The sequence below is a fragment of the Oncorhynchus keta genome, chromosome 14, assembly GCF_023373465.1.
Source record: "Oncorhynchus keta strain PuntledgeMale-10-30-2019 chromosome 14, Oket_V2, whole genome shotgun sequence".
Taxonomy (NCBI): domain Eukaryota; kingdom Metazoa; phylum Chordata; class Actinopteri; order Salmoniformes; family Salmonidae; genus Oncorhynchus; species Oncorhynchus keta.
The window spans coordinates 20000597-20019484 of NC_068434.1; the positions used below are offsets into that span (position 1 = coordinate 20000597).

At 44.7% G+C, this 18888-nt stretch overlaps 1 protein-coding gene across 38 annotated transcripts in view; it reads left to right on the forward strand.

The window, feature by feature from the left end:
• Nucleotides 1-18888, forward strand: part of LOC118392929 (acetyl-CoA carboxylase 2-like) — a 57533-nt gene that overhangs the window by 24239 nt on the left and 14406 nt on the right. For 37 of the 38 annotated variants that reach the window (XR_008063839.1, XR_008063838.1, XR_008063832.1 and 34 more), the window contains exons 8-36: nucleotides 189-298; nucleotides 574-684; nucleotides 965-1174; nucleotides 1470-1640; nucleotides 1832-1993; nucleotides 2094-2257; nucleotides 2571-2721; nucleotides 2855-2958; nucleotides 3225-3306; nucleotides 3835-3980; nucleotides 4064-4214; nucleotides 4340-4474; nucleotides 6376-6522; nucleotides 6812-7000; nucleotides 7288-7388; nucleotides 7488-7576; nucleotides 7692-7816; nucleotides 9853-9966; nucleotides 10144-10257; nucleotides 10359-10448; nucleotides 10554-10672; nucleotides 13410-13433; nucleotides 14060-14200; nucleotides 14333-14432; nucleotides 14747-14854; nucleotides 15012-15068; nucleotides 17626-17667; nucleotides 17793-18008; nucleotides 18315-18470. Coding sequence is in view for 2 of the 38 variants with exons in the window: in XM_035784956.2 (XP_035640849.1) it covers nucleotides 189-298; nucleotides 574-684; nucleotides 965-1174; nucleotides 1470-1640; nucleotides 1832-1993; nucleotides 2094-2257; nucleotides 2571-2721; nucleotides 2855-2958; nucleotides 3225-3306; nucleotides 3835-3980; nucleotides 4064-4214; nucleotides 4340-4474; nucleotides 6376-6522; nucleotides 6812-7000; nucleotides 7288-7388; nucleotides 7488-7576; nucleotides 7692-7816; nucleotides 9853-9966; nucleotides 10144-10257; nucleotides 10359-10448; nucleotides 10554-10672; nucleotides 13410-13433; nucleotides 14060-14200; nucleotides 14333-14432; nucleotides 14747-14854; nucleotides 15012-15068; nucleotides 17626-17667; nucleotides 17793-18008; nucleotides 18315-18470 (3629 nt within the window). In the remaining 36 variants the exon portion in view is untranslated. The remainder of the gene's footprint in view (nucleotides 1-188; nucleotides 299-573; nucleotides 685-964; nucleotides 1175-1469; nucleotides 1641-1831; nucleotides 1994-2093; nucleotides 2258-2570; nucleotides 2722-2854; nucleotides 2959-3224; nucleotides 3307-3834; nucleotides 3981-4063; nucleotides 4215-4339; nucleotides 4475-6375; nucleotides 6523-6811; nucleotides 7001-7287; nucleotides 7389-7487; nucleotides 7577-7691; nucleotides 7817-9852; nucleotides 9967-10143; nucleotides 10258-10358; nucleotides 10449-10553; nucleotides 10673-13409; nucleotides 13434-14059; nucleotides 14201-14332; nucleotides 14433-14746; nucleotides 14855-15011; nucleotides 15069-17625; nucleotides 17668-17792; nucleotides 18009-18314; nucleotides 18471-18888) is intronic. The other variant, XM_052461243.1, reaches the window with a different exon arrangement.

Consider the following 18888-nt stretch of genomic DNA (forward strand, 5'->3'; position numbering starts at 1 on the left):
CATCCATCCATCCTTGCATCTTAACCCCTTCCCCACACCCCTAGTTTTAGGACTCTGACTGGGTGACTGACTGTTGTGTTTTGACACTAGCGGTTTTGAAGATGATTCTGTTCTATTCTATACTCTGTCATAATAGTGTATTTGTCCTGAGCTAGGTCTCATGTTATTTTCTCTTGCGTGTGCTGTAGGTCTGAGAGTAGACTGGACAGTGGAGGACCAGAGGCTCGGCCACGTGATCAGCGTGCCTCCAGAGGTCTATGTGCACGGCTGCGTGCGTGATGTTGGCGTTGGACTTGCGGTAAGCATCTCCACGCCATCGCCAATGCTGAAACCATTGAGACATCCTTTGCAGCATATGACAAGTAGTCACTGGAGAGGTATTTAATTCACTCTGTTTGTATTGATGTCCTTTAAGATGTCTGAAACGGTGTCCCTAACTCTCTTTTAAACCAAGGTTCGTAAACAGTGGAGCAAACTGAAGATGAAACGCGTTGGTTTTAACAATAAAATATTTGATTTCAAGTTCAGGGTTGCTGAATATCCTTTCGTCTGCAATGTGCTTTCTCCTGAAAGGGAGCAGACAAAATTGGCTACCCGGTGGTGATAAAAGCGTCAGAAGGAGGAGGGGGTAAGGGCATCCGGAAGGTGGACAACGCTGAGGACTTTCCCAGCTTCTTTAGACAGGTTTGTGTCATCGCATTTCGCACGCACGCACACACACACATTTTAATACTTTATTTGAATCCACATCCACACAGCTAGGCTGCCCATAACACTTGAAACACACACACACAACACACACACACACACACACACACACACACACACACACACACACACACACACACACACACACACACACACACACACACACACACACACTGCATGAGATGTCATGTCCATAATTAGCACAATTTTGTGTTACCGTCATCTAATACAAATCGATGGATCCATACATCTACAGGTGCAGTCGGAGGTGCCCGGCTCGCCCATCTTCGTCATGCAGTTGGCCCAGCATGCCCGTCACCTGGAGGTTCAGATCCTTGCCGACCAGTATGGCAACGCCATCTCCCTGTTTGGCCGAGACTGCTCCATCCAGCGGAGACACCAGAAGATCATTGAGGAGGCCCCAGCCACCATAGCATCTTCCACCACCTTTGAGCACATGGAGCAGGTGAGACACAGAGGGCCTTTCCTTGTCGTTGTGTTTTTTAAATTTTTTTATTTTAATTTCACTTTTATTTAACCAGGTAGGCTAGTTGAGAACAAGTTCTCATTTGCAACTGCGACCTGTTCTCCATTGTAATGACGATTCTCCCCTTTGACATTTAGATACTTGTTTTTCGGCCATTTCACTATTCCATAGTTGTGTTCATTAGGGCACACAACGGAAAATGTAGTCCCTCCCTGTTTTAGTCAGTTATCTTCCTCTTGGTGCCTAATGAACACAAGCCCCCTCCCCATGTCAGTATGCAGTGCGGATGGCTAAGATGGTGGGCTACGTGAGCGCAGGCACTGTGGAGTACCTCTTCTCTGAAGACGGGAGCTTCCACTTCTTAGAGCTCAACCCCCGTCTGCAGGTGGAACACCCCTGCACAGAGATGATTGGGGATGTCAACCTGCCCGCCGCCCAGCTACAGGTACGCAGCAGCCAGAGGTCAGGGTTTAATCTCGTCCTTTGGCGTAGTTAATGATCGCATTCCATTTTTTCCCGCAAACTCAGTAAAATGTCATATTAATGTGGTTGTTGAGATGTTCTGAAAGCTTTAGGAACTGTGAATAGTTCCTTGGGAATAAACCATGTTAACTTTGTCTTTCTCCTTTGTTGTAGATAGCCATGGGGATCCCTCTCCACAGGATCAAAGACATCCGCATGCTTTATGGAGAGGCCCCCTGGGGGGACACCACCATCAACTTTGAGGCCCCCGACTGTGTACCCAGTCCCCGGGGACACGTCATCGCGGCCCGCATCACCAGCGAGAACCCAGACGAGGTGTGCATTCTACAGGGCTGGCCGGCCATATTCTTAACAGGAGATGGCATGGCTTCTGCAGGCTCACAACTGACCTGTCCTCCCTCCTTGTCACTCGCAGGGCTTCAAGCCCAGCTCGGGCACAGTGCAGGAGCTCAACTTCCGCAGCAGTAAGAACGTGTGGGGCTACTTCAGTGTCGGGGCTACCGGGGGGTTGCACGAGTTTGCTGACTCCCAGTTCGGCCACTGCTTCTCCTGGGGGGAGAACCGAGAGGAGGCCATTTCGTGAGTCATTCCTTGCCTTGTTGTGTTGTAGACAGTTATTCTGATGAAGTCCCTATCGACCGCTAGCCCCTACTCCCTAACCACTTCTGTAGACCTGAGGATAGGATAGGTGGAAGCAATATGGTGACATTTTCACCTGGCCAATCAGAAGGCAAGATGAAGCTATTATCAAAGTGCTCTCAGATCTACATGAGTGATTTGGGTGTATGGGCTCAGATCCATTTGGAATTCTGCATGAGTTGGTGGTTTGTGTGTTGGTGTCTTACCGTACGTGGGGGGTGATAGTGGTGGTGGTTACTGTGTGGTGGCGCAGGAACATGGTGGTGGCCATGAAGGAGCTGTGTATCCGGGGGGACTTCAGGACCACGGTGGAGTACCTCATCAAGCTGCTGGAGACAGAGAGCTTCAGGAACAACGACATCGACACCGGCTGGTTGGATAATCTCATCGCAGATAAAGTTCAGGTAGAGGACCCTTGTGGAATATGAACGGAAATCTTAAAAAAGTCAATCCTGTAAGACGACAGTTGGTTAAAAACAAATCTCCAACGTCTGTGTGTGTGAAAACATCTCCAACGTGTGTGTGTTCTCCCTGAAGGCGGAGAGGCCAGACACCATGCTGGGCATCGTCTGCGGGTCGTTACACGTAGCGGACACTAGTTTCAGGAAGAGCATGTCCGACTTCCTGCACTCACTGGAAAGGTGGCCTACTATAGCCCAATTCACATTCTCACCCCCCCTTCTCCCTGAAGTGTGCAATTGTTACTTCCCCCTCAAGGCTGAAAAAGTATTGGATTGGCATGGAGTTAGATGGAGTGTTTTTCTCCCATATTTGTTACAACCAATCCAATACTTACAAATCCTTGAGGGGGAGAAGGAAGAGAATCCGAATATCACCTTTGTCGGTGTGTTATTGCTGTGATGTTGTACACCTGTCTAAATCCAGTATGTGAAATGTCCTTCTGTAGGGGCCAGGTGCTGCCTGCAGCCAGTTTGCTCAATACTGTCGAGGTGGACCTGGTCTATGAGGGGATCAAATACTGCCTCAAGGTACGAAGACCTCTCATTACACCTGTCTCATTCTCTGTCATGGCTTGATCTTATCCTCTCAGGGATAAGTACTTCTACATCTGCTTTGCTGTTTGGTGTTTTAGGCTGGGTTTCTGTACAGCACTTTGACATCTGCTGATGTAAAAAGGGCTTTATAAATACATTTGATTGATTAGGGGCAAATCCTATTTTCAGTCAAATTTTCACTTAGTCTCCTATTTTTTAATTTTTTAAAATCTTTATTTAACCAGGCAAGTCAGTTAAGAACACATTCTTATTTTCAATGACGGCCTAGGAACAGTGGGTTAACTGCCTGTTCAGGGGCAGAACGGCAGATTTGTACCTTGTCAGCTCGGGGGTTTGAACTTGCCAACTTCCAGTTACTAGTCCAACGCTCTAACCACTAGGCTACCCTGCCGTATTGACATCAATGCGTGACTAAGTAAAAATTCATTTCAAGTGGAAGTTAGGATTCGCCCCTCAAATGTTATCAACCAATAAGACTTCAACATTGTTTGTGACTGACAGGTGGCTCGCCAGTCCCCCACCACGTACGTTGTCATCATGAATGGCTCGGACATTGAGATCGATGTCCACCGGCTGAGTGACGGCGGCCTCTTGCTCTCCTACAACGGCAGCAGCTACACCACATACATGAAGGAGGAAGTGGCCAGGTGGGACATTCTGTCAGGTGGATGGATGGGCCATTAAGACAATTATTTTGCCATCATGAACGTATGTATTTGTAACCCTCTAGCTACCGGATCACTGTTGGCAACAAGACGTGTGTGTTTGAGAAGGAGAAAGACCCTACAGTGCTGAGGTCGTCCTCTGCTGGTAAGCTCCTGCTGTACCTGGTGGAGGACGGAGGCCATATCTGTGCAGGGAACTCGTATGCAGAGATCGAGGTGAGCGAGGAGTCCATGAAAACCTACTGTATGTCTACAAGTTTGGTTTTCATAATTAGATAATCGTTACATGGGTAGTCAGTCTTGTGTGCGTGTGCCGACTGACTTCTGCGGTGCGTCTGCAGGTCATGAAGATGGTGATGAGAATTACAGTGGTGGAGTCTGGCTGTGTCCACTATGTGAAGAGGCATGGGGCGGTGCTGGAGCCTGGCTGTGTGGTGGCACGCATGGACCTGGACAACCCCAGCAGCATCCATCCAGCAAGTCACCCCCTCACCTACTTCAATACAACTCTATGGCTGCATCTGAACTGTCACACTATCCAATATTTACACTGTACTATATAGGGAATAGGGTGCCATTTCAGACACAGCTATTATAGTAGGCATTCTTATCACATAATACAGTGCAAATCACATAGTAGTGCAATAGGTTTAAAACATACACCACCATTTAAAAAAGCTTGGGGTCACTTAGCAATCAAAGTTTTCCATTAAAACATACATGAAATGAGTTGCAAAATGATTAGGAAATGTAGTCGACACGTTGACAAGGTTATAAATAATTATTTTTAATGGAAATAATAATTGTGTCCTTGGAACTTTGCTTTCATCAAAGAATCCTCCATTTGCAGCAAGTACAGCCTTGCAGACCTTTGGCATTCTAGTTGTCAATTTGTAGAGGTAATCTGAAGAGATTTCACCCCATGCTTCCTGAAGCACCTCCCACAAGTTGGATTGGCTTGATGGGCACTTCTTACTTACCATACGGTCAAGCTGCTCTAACAACAGCTCAATAGGGTTGAGATCCGGTGACTGTGCCGGCCACTCCATTATAGACAGAATACCAGCTGACTTCTTCCCTAAATAGTTATTGCATAGTTTGGAGCTGTGCTTTGGTTCATTGTCCTGTTGTAGGAGGAAATTGGCTCCAATTAAGCGCCATTCACAGGGTATGGCATGGCGTTGCAAAATCTTCAAGATCCCTTTTACCCTGAACAAATCTCCTACTTTACCACCACCAAAGCACCCCCAGACCACCACATTGCCTCCACCATGCTTGACAGATGGCGTCAAGCACTCCTCCAGCATCTGTTATTTTTTTCTGCATCTCACGAATGTTCTTCTTTGTCACCCGAACCTCAAACTTCGATTTGTCTGTCCATAACACTTTTTTCCAATCTTCCTCTTTCCAGTGTCTGTGTTCTTTTGCCCATATTTTTATTGGCCAGTCTGAGATATGGCTTTTCTTTGCAACTATGCCTAGAAGGCCAGCATCCCGGAGTCGCCTCTTCACGGTTGACATTGAGACTGGTGTTTTGAGAGTTCTATTTAATGAAGCTGCCAGTTGAGGACTTGTGAGGCGTCTGTTTCTCAAACTAGACACTCTAATGTACTTGTCCTCTTGCTCAGTTGTGCACCGGGGCCTCCCACTTCTCTTTCTATTGTGGTTAGAGCCAGTTTGTGCTGTTCTGTGAAGGGAGAAGTACACAGCCTTGTACGAGATCTTCAGTTTCTTGAGAAATTTCTTGCATGGAATAGCCTTCATTTCTCATAACAAGAATAGACTGACGAGTTTCAGAAGAAAGTTATTTGTTTCTGGCCATTTTGAGCCTGTAATCGAACCCTCAAATGCTGATGCTCCAGATACTCAAGTATTCTAAAGAAGGACAGTTTTATTGCTTCGTTAATTAGCCCAACAGTTTTCAGCTGTGCTAACATAATTGCAAATGATCAATTAGCCTTTTATAATTATAAACTTGGATTAGCTAACACAACGTGCCATTGGAACACAGGAGTGATGGTTGCTAATAATGGGCCTCTGTTCTGTAGATATTCCATTAAAAATCAGCCGTTTCCAGCTACAATAGTCATTTACAACATTAACAATGTCTACACTGTATTACGATCAATTTTTTGTTATTTTAATGGACAAAAAATGTGCTTTTATTTAAAAAACAAGGATTTTCTAAGTGACCCAAAACTTGTGAACGGTAGTGTACATCATGTAAATCACACGCCTTCACATAGGCATGGACAAGAACCCACCTACACAACAGTCCCATCAGTCAGCCAGTCAATAGCAGGGATGATGCAGTGGTCAGTCACACATTTGGAGGCTGGTTTATATCTGAATCTCTGTCTTCCTGTGGATCTCTTAGGTGGAGCTGAACACGGCCTCTCTCCCAGCCCAGCAGCTGCTGCCCATCGTGGGGGAGAAGCTCCACCAGGTCTTCCACATGGTCCTTGAGAACCTGGTCAAGGTCATGGATGGCTACTGCCTCACCGAGCCCTACTTCAGCAACAAGGTGTGGGCCTCCACCTACTGCAGCGCTGCACATACCAATAGAGGGGTCGCAAGGTTCCAGATCGACATTATTATCATAGTCAAGCAGATTATCAGATCGCATAATGCCCCAAAGAAGTGTTTTATCTTCTCCGGAACCACGTAAATCTTGTCAGATTGTTATGAAGACAAGTTGGAATGCGGACAATTGCATCCCTTGTGCACACTGTAGAATGGGAATGTTGATTGAGCTGTGGGACACGGGTGTGATATGAGGGTGTGATGACAGTATGTTCCCCCCACCCCTTCAGGTGAAGCTCTGGGTGGGCTCCCTGATGAAGACCCTGCGGGACCCCTCGCTTCCCCTGCTGGAGCTGCAGGAGATCATGACCAGCGTGTCCAGCCGTATCCCGCCCGGTGTGGAGAAGGCCATCCGCAAAGTCATGGCCCAGTACGCCAGCAACATCACCTCGGTGCTCTGCCAGTTCCCCAGCCAAAGGGTGAGTGACTTAGCCTGGAATCCTAACTGATATGCTCCGTCTGACCATTCTCACTTCGCCAAAGTGAGTGGCCTCAAGAGTACCTTAGTAGCAGGTTGGTCCCCAGATATTTTTGTGCTGTCTTGCCAACTCTTACAGTCATTGTCAGGCACCATCCAATCGCCACCACATGATCAGACTTGGGACTGGGATTTGAATAAATGCACAGTGAACTGCATCCACCTCTCAACTAATGAAGTGAATCCTTCTACAGTACGCCTACTGAATTTGTTCCCCCTCCATTTTAGATTGCCTGTATCCTGGACAGCCATGTGGCCACCTTACAGAGGAAGGCTGACCGGGAAGTGTTCTTCATGAACACTCAGAGTATCGTCCAGCTGGTGCAGAGGTCACACTTCTCTTATTTCACATCTGAATCATCACTCCATAACAGACATGACTTCAGATATATGATGTTTGAGTGGATTGTGATATGAATGTGTCACAGGTACCGCAGTGGAATCCGAGGTTACATGAAGTCTGTGGTGCTTGATCTGCTCAACCGTTACCTTCAGGTTGAAATGCAGTTCCAGCAAGGTGATTGGTGTTTCACTGTGGATATTATCAAGACATAGACTGTATCCTGCAGTTGTATGCTATTTTATATTGTGGTGATACATGGTATTCCAATATTTTTTCCTTTTGTGAACAGCTCACTACGACAAGTGTGTGATCAACCTGAGGGAGCAGTACAAGCCTGACATGACCCCTGTGCTGGAGAGCATCTTTTCTCACGCCCAAGTATCCAAAAAGAACATCCTGGTCACTATGCTTATTGTAAGAATACTTTCTCAACTTAACACCCACAGCTCCGCCTCCACTTGATGAAGAACAAGTGAAGCTTAAACATCAATTCAGCCTCAATCTTTATAAAGGAAAATGCATTGCGCAAATGTTTATGCTATATCGGAGGGGTCAAACAACACAACCTGCAAGCTGTTCTCTGCTTGACTTTGTCATTGGTCATTGAAACCCAGCCTGGCCTCATAGACTAGACGTAGCATAGTAAATGTAAATCCGGGACACTCAAATTATAGTGAACAAAAATATAATGAACAAAAATATAAACACAACATGCAACAATTTCAAAGATTTTACTGAGTTACAGTTCATTTAAGGAAATCAGTCAATTGAAATAAATTAATTAGGCCCTAATCTATTGATTTCACATGACTGGGATACAGATATGCATCTGTTGGTCACAGATGCCTTAAAAAAAAGTAGGGGTGTGGATCAGAAAACCAGTCAGATGCAGAGCGATGCATCTCCTTCGCATAAAGTTGATCAGGCTGTTGATTGTGGAATGTCCCACTCCTGTTCCATGACTGTGTGAAGTTGCTGGATATTGGTTGGAACCGGAACACGCTGTTGTACACGTTGATCCAAAGCATTCCAAACATGCTCAATGGGTGACCTGTCTGGTTAGTATGCAGGCCATGGATGCAGGCCATGGAAGAACTGGGACATTTTCACCTTCCAGGAATTGTGTACAGATCCTTGCGTCACGTAGTCATTTCGCATCTGGTGAATTATCATGCTGAAACATGAATGGCACGACAATGGGCATCCGGTATCTCTGTGCATTCAAATTGCTGTTGATAATATGCAATTGTGTTTGTTGTCCGTAGTTTATGCCGTCCAAAACCATAACCCCACCACCACCATGGGGCACTCTGTTCACTATGTTGACATCAGCAAACCGCTCACCCACACAACGCCATACATGTGGTCTGCGATTGTGAGGCCGGTTGGATGTACGGACAAATTTTCTAAAACAATGTTGGAGGCAGCTAATGGTAGAGAAATTAATATGACATTTTCTGGCAACAGCTCTGGTGGACATTCCTGCAGGTCAGCATGCCAATTGCAGGCTCCCTCAAAACTTGAGACGTGTGGCATTGTGACAAAACTGCTCATTTTTAGTGGCCTTTTATTGTCCCCAGCATAAACCTGTTTAATGATCATGCTTTTTAGTCAGCTTTTTGATATGCCACACCTGTCAGGTGGATGGATTATGTTGGCAAAAATAAATTCTCACTGACAGCGATGCAAACAAATTTGTGCACAAACTTTGAGCAAAATAAGCTTTTTGTCCATATGGAAGATTTCTGGGATCTTTTATTTCAGCTCATGAAACATCAAATCAAAATCACATTTTATTTGTCACATACACATGGTTAGCAGATGATAATGCGAATGTAGTGAAATGCTTGTGGGACCAACACTTTGCATGTTGCATTTCTATTTTTGTTCAGTGTAGTATGATATGTTACATTTGGTATGGTTACATAAGACCGATGGTTACTTAAGGCAAAAAACGAAAGTAGGGTGGTTGGTCAGGGTGGAGGGGTGAGCTTATAACTGGGGGGTGGGCGTATAACGCAAATGTATAGCAACTCAAAGGTTGCTAGTTCGAATCTCATCACAGACAACTTCAGTATTTTAGATAATTAGCAACTTTTTAACTACTTTGCAACTACTTAGCATGTTAGTTAACCCTTCCCCCGAATTGTAATTCGTGACATATCATACGAAATGGGTGATGGACATCCACAAATGAATACATACCATAAGAAAGGCAAAATATCATACTAAATCGAGTGTCTCGGATTTACATACAGAATAATACAAAATGCTCTGAGACCAGGTTCGGAATCCACACCTGTCTTTATAATACAAAATTCTTATTGTAATAATTTTCAGTGAACCTGCAATGCAGTTTTCCTACATATGTAGTTTGTTGTATTGGGGCCATGTTTTACGTCTCTCTAATGCTAATAGGGAGTGGGTTGTGTATCCCTGGTGATGTTTAGGATCAGCTGTGTGGCCGGGACCCCACCGTAACAGACGAGCTGATGGCCATCCTGAACGAGCTCACACAGCTCAACAAGATGGAGAACTCAAAGGTGGCTCTGCGTGCCAGACAGGTATTTTTCGCAACTGTTTGTACTGAATGACATTTTCCCACAATGGAGTGTACTGTTCTTCATCATTCTAAGACTTCAGTCAGACTTGTAAGACCTTAGTCAGATAAGATGATAGATGTTAGGCAGTTTAGTAGCTACAAAACACCAGATATTGATGGACAAGTGTGTATTTTGCAGGTTTTGATAGCTTCCCATCTGCCCTCTTATGAACTGAGGCACAACCAGGTGGAGTCCATCTTTCTGTCTGCCATTGACATATATGGGCACCAGTTCTGCCCAGAGAACCTGAAGGTGAGCATCATATTTTCTGCATTGTAATGTAAAACAACATTTTGTTGTTGTTGTTGACTTACACAACATCTAAAGGATAATATTGCTTTTCCCCTCGGCAGAAACTCATCCTGTCTGAGACCACCATCTTCGATGTTTTGCCCAATTTCTTCTACCATTCTAACCGGGTGGTGTGCATGGCTGCCTTGGAGGTGAGCATATTGAACAGCATATAAACCGGATTTGGCTTCATCCTGATGGCGTCATTTCGCTGAAATTCTCCCTTATGTTCTCTTCCCGCTGTCCCCTCCCTATAGGTATACGTACGCAGGGGCTACATTGCTTATGAGCTGAACAGCCTCCAGCATCGCCAGTTGCAGGACGGGACGTGTGCTGTAGACTTCCAGTTCATGTTGCCGTCGTCCCACCCCAACAGGTACCCAGCTAACGGCAGACACCAGTTCTCTGCCAGCGTCATAAAGCAGCTCTACACCAAACTCTCTACCTCATCTCCCATCTCTAAACTATCTATCACCCATCTCTAAACTCTCTATCTCCCAACTATGGAATTCACATCATTTTGACCATTGCAACATACAATAAAAGGCTTCCATAGCTGCCAGGTACAAGGCTTCCATAGCTGCCAGGTACAAGGCATCCATAGCTGCCAGGTAAAAGGCTTCCATAGCTGCCAGGTACAAGGCTTCCATAGCTGCCAGGTAAAAGGCTTCCATAGCTGCCAGGTACAAGGCATCCATAGCTGCCAGGTACAAGGCTTCCATAGCTGCCAGGTACAAGGCTTCCATAGCTGCCAGGTACAAGGCTTCCATAGCTGCCAGGTACAAGGAATCCATAGCTGCCAGGTACAAGGCAGCCATAGCTGCCAGGTACAAGGCTTCCATAGCTGCCAGGTTCAAGGCTTCCATAGCTGCCAGGTACAAGGCTTCCATAGCTGCCAGGTACAAGGCTTCCATAGCTGCCAGGTACAAGGCATCCAAAGCTGCCAGGTACAAGGCTTCCATAGCTGCCAGGTACAAGGCTTCCATAGCTGCCAGGTACAAGGCTTCCATAGCTGCCAGGTACAAGGCTTCCATAGCTGCCAGGTTCAAGGCTTCCATAGCTGCCAGGTACAAGGCTTCCATAGCTGCCAGGTACAAGGCTTCCATAGCTGCCAGGTACAAGGCATCCATAGCTGCCAGGTACAAGGCATCCATAGCTGCCAGGTACAAGGCTTCCATAGCTGCCAGGTACAAGGCTTCCATAGCTGCCAGGTACAAGGCTTCCATAGCTGCCAGGTACAAGGCTTCCATAGCTGCCAGGTACAAGGCATCCATAGCTGCCAGGTACAAGGCATCCATAGCTGCCAGGTACAAGGCATCCATAGCTGCCAGGTACAAGGCTTCCATAGCTGCCAGGTACAAGGCGTCCATAGCTGCCAGGTACAAGGCGTCCATAGCTGCCAGGTACAAGGCTTCCATAGCTGCCAGGTACAAGGCTTCCATAGCTGCCAGGTACAAGGCATCCATAGCTGCCAGGTACAAGGCATCCATAGCTGCCAGGTACAAGGCTTCCATAGCTGCCAGGTACAAGGCTTCCATAGCTGCCAGGTACAAGGCATCCATAGCTGCCAGGTACAAGGCTTCCATAGCTGCCAGGTACAAGGCTTCCATAGCTGCCAGGTACAAGGCTTCCATAGCTGCCAGGTACAAGGAATCCATAGCTGCCAGGTACAAGTCATTCATATCTGCCAGGTCTCCCCTTGTGCCAAAAAGTGACCAGTAAGAAGTCTGTGAGTTGAGATAGAAGGAACACGGTGGGTGCAATTTGCCATAAACTGGGGGATTCGAAAATAGACATAGAAATGACAGTTAGTTTACAACACAAAGTTACAACTCTGCCATTATGATAACTGTGTCAAAAGAAAAGTTGTTTGTAGTTAATTCACTATTCACCACGTAAGGCTTTAATTATGTTAAGCAATGTGAATGGAAATCTATTGTATCTGGTAGATTTTTTTGGAGGGGTGGTGTATCTTTGTTAACGAATGAGCCAATCGATGTTCAGTCCCTATACTGAGAGCACTAATAAATCCTGTAACCCCTGGTCATGGTACAGTCTGTGTGCTGCTTCTATTTGGGCACAGCAGTACACCCTCTCTGTCCTTCCCCAACCCCCCCCAATTATTTATTTTTTTACCCTTATTTTACTAGGTAAGTTGGCTGAGAACACATTCTCATTTACAGCAACGACCTGGGGAATAGTTACAGGGGAGAGGAGGGGGGTTGAATGAGCCAATTGTAAGATGGGGATGATTAGGTGACCGTGATGGTATGAGGGCCATAATGGGAATTTAGCCAGGACACTGGGGTTAACACCCCTACTCTTACAATAAGTGCCATGGACTCTTTAGTGACCACAGAGAGTCAGGACACCCATTTTACATCCCATCCGAAAGACGGCACCCTACACAGGGCAATTTCCCCAATCACTGCCCTGGGGCAGATTCTTTTAGACCAGAGGAAAGGGTGCACCCTACTGGCCCTCCAACACCACTTCCAGCAGCATCTGGTCTCCCATCCAGAGATCGACCAGGACCAACCCTCCTTAGCTTCAGAAGCAAGCTAGCAGTGGGATGCAGGGTGGTATGCCCGTTGGAACAAACCCTCAATATCGTTGTTTTCCCACCGCCACTTTGGGGCAAATAGTCAGACCGAGGTAAACTATTGGGATTAACTGCTGTTATATCAGATTGCTTTCAAGATGGCAACGCTCCGATTCCACAAACCAGGAAAAGGACTTCAGTCATTGTTATTGTTTAAAACATGTTTTTTTCTTACAGAGTGTTGCAAATTCTATTTCACTGAAAGTCGGGCCTGATTGCAGAGGCTTAACTTTTCTCTCTGCTCTCTTATTTTGTCATAAGTCTGGTTTCATGAATGCAACCTGAAAGATCACAATGGATCTCAATCACACACAGTACAGAAATACAATTACCCATAAGCTGCTTTTAACTTTTTAACTTTAAAATAATTTTTCATGGTGATTATTAATGTGTGCAAAGCTAGAGTATGTCATAAAGTGCTTTGAAACTAATAAGAATGCAAGAGGTAAAGGAAGAGCTTTCAGGTGGATCACCCACTGCGAACATTCACCTGCCAATTGTCTGATTTCAGAGGGAGCAGCCCTACTCTGAACAGGTAGATTACAGCTCCTCCTTCATCCTGCCACACGGTGTCTGGCTCTGTCTGTGTATGTCTCCTAGGAATGCATGGCTTTCCCCCCTCTTTTTAAAACTGTAAACCTCTGCCAAATTACTTTCTAATGTTGTGTATTGTTTGTCTTAACTTTCATAGAGATAATTAGCTTTTGGGAGGCACATTTAATTTGTCTGACCTACAGTATGCATTGTGCCTTTTAAAACCTTGTGTGATTCCTTTGTGACAAAAAGGGGATTCTGTATTCTACCAGAGGCTGATTTGACCCTCCTAGGCCACTGTAGTAATCTGCCCCACCATTTCCAATCAAACACAATCAGCTAATCAGTTCATATTATGAAACGTATTATCAAAGAAAAAAGTGTCTTGTGAACAAAGATATTGCTGTCTGTTATGCTTTGTGGAAAGACAACAGGTACAGTATGCTGTTGGCATCATGATGTAAACTTGCTGTCAATTGATCACCAGCGCCTAAACTCATTTGTGTTGATGGTTGTTCACCATGCCTAGTGCTAAAGAAAAGCAACCCCCAACATTAACTGAACATTGCTGTCTCTGCCCACCCCAAACCTACCCAGGAGTCACCAGTGTATCCTCCCTCCCCTCAGGGTGGCGATGCCGGTGAACAGCACAGGGCAGTTTGAGATGAGGCGGCAGGGTAGCGAGCTCTTCCTAGAAGGGGCACTCTCTCCCCCCTGTCAGCGCATGGGGGCCATGGTGGCCTTCCAATGTTTTGAAGACTTCAAAAGGTGAAATAACACAGAGAACAACTCTTGGGTGTCAGGTTTGCATGGTAGAAATATGTAGGCTGGGTAATATAGGGTAATACTACGCCTTGTCCTGACCTGACCAGTCTGTCCATCCGCTGGCTGTGTGTGCAGGAACTTTGACGAGGTCATCTCCAGCTTTGCTGACCCGCTCCTGGAGAGCCCGTTGTTCTCCGAGGCCTGCCCCAGCCTCTACGAGGAGGACAACTGCAAGGTGACCATGTGATGGGATCGTGTTACACAGGCTTTACAGACCTTTTGACTCTGGTGGTGTTTGCGAGCTGCCCCCAAGGGATCCCCTAAAAGGACCAAAATATCAGACAGAAAATATATACTTTTTGCCTAATACTAATGATTTGTATGTTTATAATATAAGACATTTATATTATTTTGTTATCATCTATTAACTGTACATCAATTAACTGTACATCTCATAGAGTATCTTTAAGAGGATCATTTGGTATATGAGGGGGAAGGCTGAGATTTCTCACTAAGCTGTGATTGATTATTTCCCCTGCGCACCTGCAGAACATGAGGGAGAACCCCATCCATATCATCAATGTGTCCATCAAGTCGGCAGACACAGAGAATGACGATGCCTTGGTCACAGCCTTCGCTGCCTTCGCCCAGTCTAAGGTCAGCAGCACTGTTCATCCCCCCCAAACTCTCTCAGTAACATTATGGATTTCTCTCATAGGGGGAATCTTAAAGGGGTTCACCCCTTCACTATTATCCCAGTGTCCTATGATTTCTGCGCTAGGATTATACTTGATATGATCATTTCTTATTCCAGAAAATTTTACTCTTTGAGCACGGCATTCGAAGGATCACGTTTTTAGTCGCACAGAGGGTAAGATGCTTCTACAAGACCATTTGAAATAGCCTCGTACGATCATCCTGATCTCCCAAGCTTCCATTCTGTTGCACGGAATCCATGTAGCGAAACAGAATGTAAGCTTGGAGATCAGAATGGTCATACGATGCTACATTTGAAATTCCCTTTGTTGTTGTTGAATAAAATGGTGAGTAGTACTCCGTCATCTCTTACTATTAATAAGTGTGGCTTGCAAAAGCAGCCACACTTTAAATATTGTACCACTCATTTCTGACTTCTAGTTATTCTTTACAATGCTGCTCCTCTTACACTGTTTAAGCTAGAAAGGCAATTCAAACTTTAAAACAAGCAGACTGGTCTTGAATAGCGTGATTTTATACCATTTCCTATACTAATCATACTCATAAAACGTGTTGAACTTCGACTTTCACACTATTTCTTCAACATTCTAAAGCTTCCATTGTGACATCATGACTTCCAACATTCGCTGTGAATGCAACTTTTGACACAAATCAGCTCCTTTGACCACTTCCTCAACAAGTTAGGTGAAAGGTTAGAGGGTATGACATCTTGGTCAACTTCCCTGCTATTCAAATCTTAAATCAGAACAGAATTATCTGGTACTGATCAAACGTTACAGGTGTTTAAGTAACCGCATCAACAACATTTTCTCTAACTTTTTATAAACAACTGACATTTTGACCACTTTCCCAACAAATTAGACAAAAGGTTAGAGGGTATGACATCTTGGTCTACTTCCCTGCTATTCAAGTCTGAAATCGTAACAAAAATATCTGCTACCAATCACAAGCTGATTGTCGGAGTTTAGAGTGACGAAAATTAGCTATGTAATGTCAGCAAATAGCTCTCTTATGTCCCCTCATTGAGCATCTTAAACAGAGCCGTTACTATGAATGCCAATGCATTTTAATGGAAAAAAGAGCCATAGACTAGAATGGTCAAAGAAATTCTAGACCTATGTCCTCTGTCACCGTCTAAGCTATCAACTCCAAACAGTGGTCCTCTGTCACCGTCTAAGCTATCAACTCCAAACAGTGGTCCTTCTGTGGCTCAGGTCCTTCTGTGGCTCAGTTGGTAGAGCATGGCGCTTGTAACGCCAGGGTAGTGGGTTCGATTCCCGGGACCACCCATACGTAGAATGTATGCACACATGACTGTAAGTCGCTTTGGATAAAAGCGTCAGCTAAATGGCATATATTATTATTATTATTATATTATTATATTATTATTACAAACCAACGTTGAGATGTTCAGACTGACAGTACTTGGATTGCTTGCCAAAAGATTTTTGATAATATACAAGTATGTACCTTGGATGGTGCCTCCATTGATCATGTTCCTGCATACAAATAACTGGGTATCTGGACAGTAAGCTGTCTCTTAAAAAGCATGTTGAAGAGTTATTTCAGAAGCTGGGAATACAAATGGGTTTCTTCTATAGAAATAGGTCTTGCTTCTCGCTAAACAGTAGAAAGCAGATCATTCAACCAACGTTCCTACCGGTCATAGCCTATGGTAACATTATCACCATAGGCTATAATATTTTTTTTAGGAACTCAGTCAGGGGTCTCAACTGTTGAAAGTTAGAATAATAGAATACACAAGTTGCAATTTCAGAAATGTGGTTGTGCATCAGCAGTCACTCATTTAGCCCATGTCAGATACACCACCCTTTGACACCACCCTATGGCAAAATGTGTAGAATTGCATGAAATGTGCTGTATAACTGCTCATTTTGTCTCCACCCCATGGCAAAATTAGTAGAATTGTATGAAGTCAGTTATAAAATTGCAAAAAAGTGTAATATTGCAAACTCAAAATGTAATATATTTCAACTGTATATCTGACATGGTACAGGTGTCTTCTTTTTTTAAGGCCATAACCATGTGTGTGAAGTGTATACTTTTGTTTCAAAGTAGATTTGTTTAAGACTACCAAGAGACACTCTGTGATTTAGCCCACTGCTGTAAAAGGTTTTAAAGCCATTAGATGCAGTTAGACATAGCGCTCTTCGTTTTATTACAAGGCGACATGTTCTGTTCACTGCATTCATTACTGTTGGAAAGTCACATAGTCATTGCTCTCTTTTTATTTATAAAGCTATTTTACAAAAACTCCCCCCGTACCGAACATCATTAATAACCTTCAGACATACGAGTTAGCCATACCTGAGACCGGCATGTTAACTCTGGTAATCTCTTCGGTCTCCTCTGAATAAATCAGCTTTTAGTTCCTTACAATCTACAGATTTCCCCAACTGTATTTTGTGAATTGTGTGCATGTTGGTATCAAAGGGGCTGCATGCTAAAATAAAGGTTGCAAAAATTGTTCAGTAACTTATGATTAATGTACAATTAACTTAACATGAACTTACATTAAACTATGGCTAATAAAAGCAGGGTCATATATAAAGATTTTTGTAATGGAAAATTAAAACAATCCTTTCTTATTCGACAATAATAGTTTCCCTGTTTCTGACCCTTTTCTTCTGTTTGGTGCCCTAATGAATACGACCAAGATTGATCACATTTTTCTCTCTGATTTTTACCAGAGGGAATTTCCCAAGTTCTTCACTTTCAGAGCCAGAGACGGGGTAAAAAAACAGCAACATATTTACACAAAATAGTTCTCACAGTAACTGGACATTTATTATCCATGAACAACTTTAAAACACTATTAAACCATCTCAACACCCCCCACTTCCTCACTCTCTCCCAGTTCCAGGAGGACCGTATCTACAGGAACCTGGAGCCTGCTCTGGCCTTCCAGCTGGAGCTGAACCGCATGCGTAACTTTGACCTGACAGCCGTGGCCTGTGCCAACCACAAGATGCACCTGTACCTGGGCGCCGCCCGTGTGCAGGAGGGTGCCGAGGTCACCGATTACCGCTTCTTCATCCGAGCCATCATCCGCCACTCTGACCTCATCACAAAGGTACAGGGGGGTGGAGTCAACGCCACACAAAGTTAAAGGGATACTTCGGGAATGAGGCCCTTTATCTACTTCCCCAGATTCAGATGAACTCATGGATACCATTTTTTATCTCTGTGGCCAGTATGATTGTAAATAATATTTTTTTCTTAACTGACTTGCCTAGTTAAATAAAGGTTAAATGAAATAAAAATCCCTTTAAAAATACATGTATTGTTTTTGTTCTCTTATATTTGAGATAAATAGTTTGTCTTGCTAAGAATAATGTTTTTATTTCATAGCTCTTGCACCTCTCTCTCTCTCCTCCAGGAAGCATCCTTTGAGTACCTGCAGAATGAGGGCGAGCGTCTTCTCCTGGAGGCCATGGATGAGCTGGAGGTAGCCTTCAGCAACAATAATGTGCGCACTGACTGCAACCACATCTTCCTCAACTTTGTCCCCACTGTCATCATGGACCCCTCCAAGGTCAGTCACAGTGAAGGGAAATCGCAACGCTAAAGCATACAATGACATTCTAGACGATTCTGTGCTTCCAACTTTGTGGCAACAGTTTGGGGAAGACCCTTTCCTGTTTCAGTATGAAAATGCCCGTGTACAAAGCGAGGTCCAAACATGAATGGTTTGTTGAGATCGGTGTGGATGAACTTGACTGGCCTGCACAGAGCCCTGACCTCAACCCCTTTGTAGACCTTTGGGATGAATTGGAACGCCGACTGCGAGCCAAGCGTAATCGCCCAACCTCACTAATGTTCTTGTGGCTAAATGGAAGCAATTCCCTACAGCATTGTTCCAACATATAGTGCAAAGCCTTCCCTGAGGAGTGGAGGCTGTTATAGCAGCAAAGGGGGGACCAACTTCATATTAATGCCCATGATTTTGGATT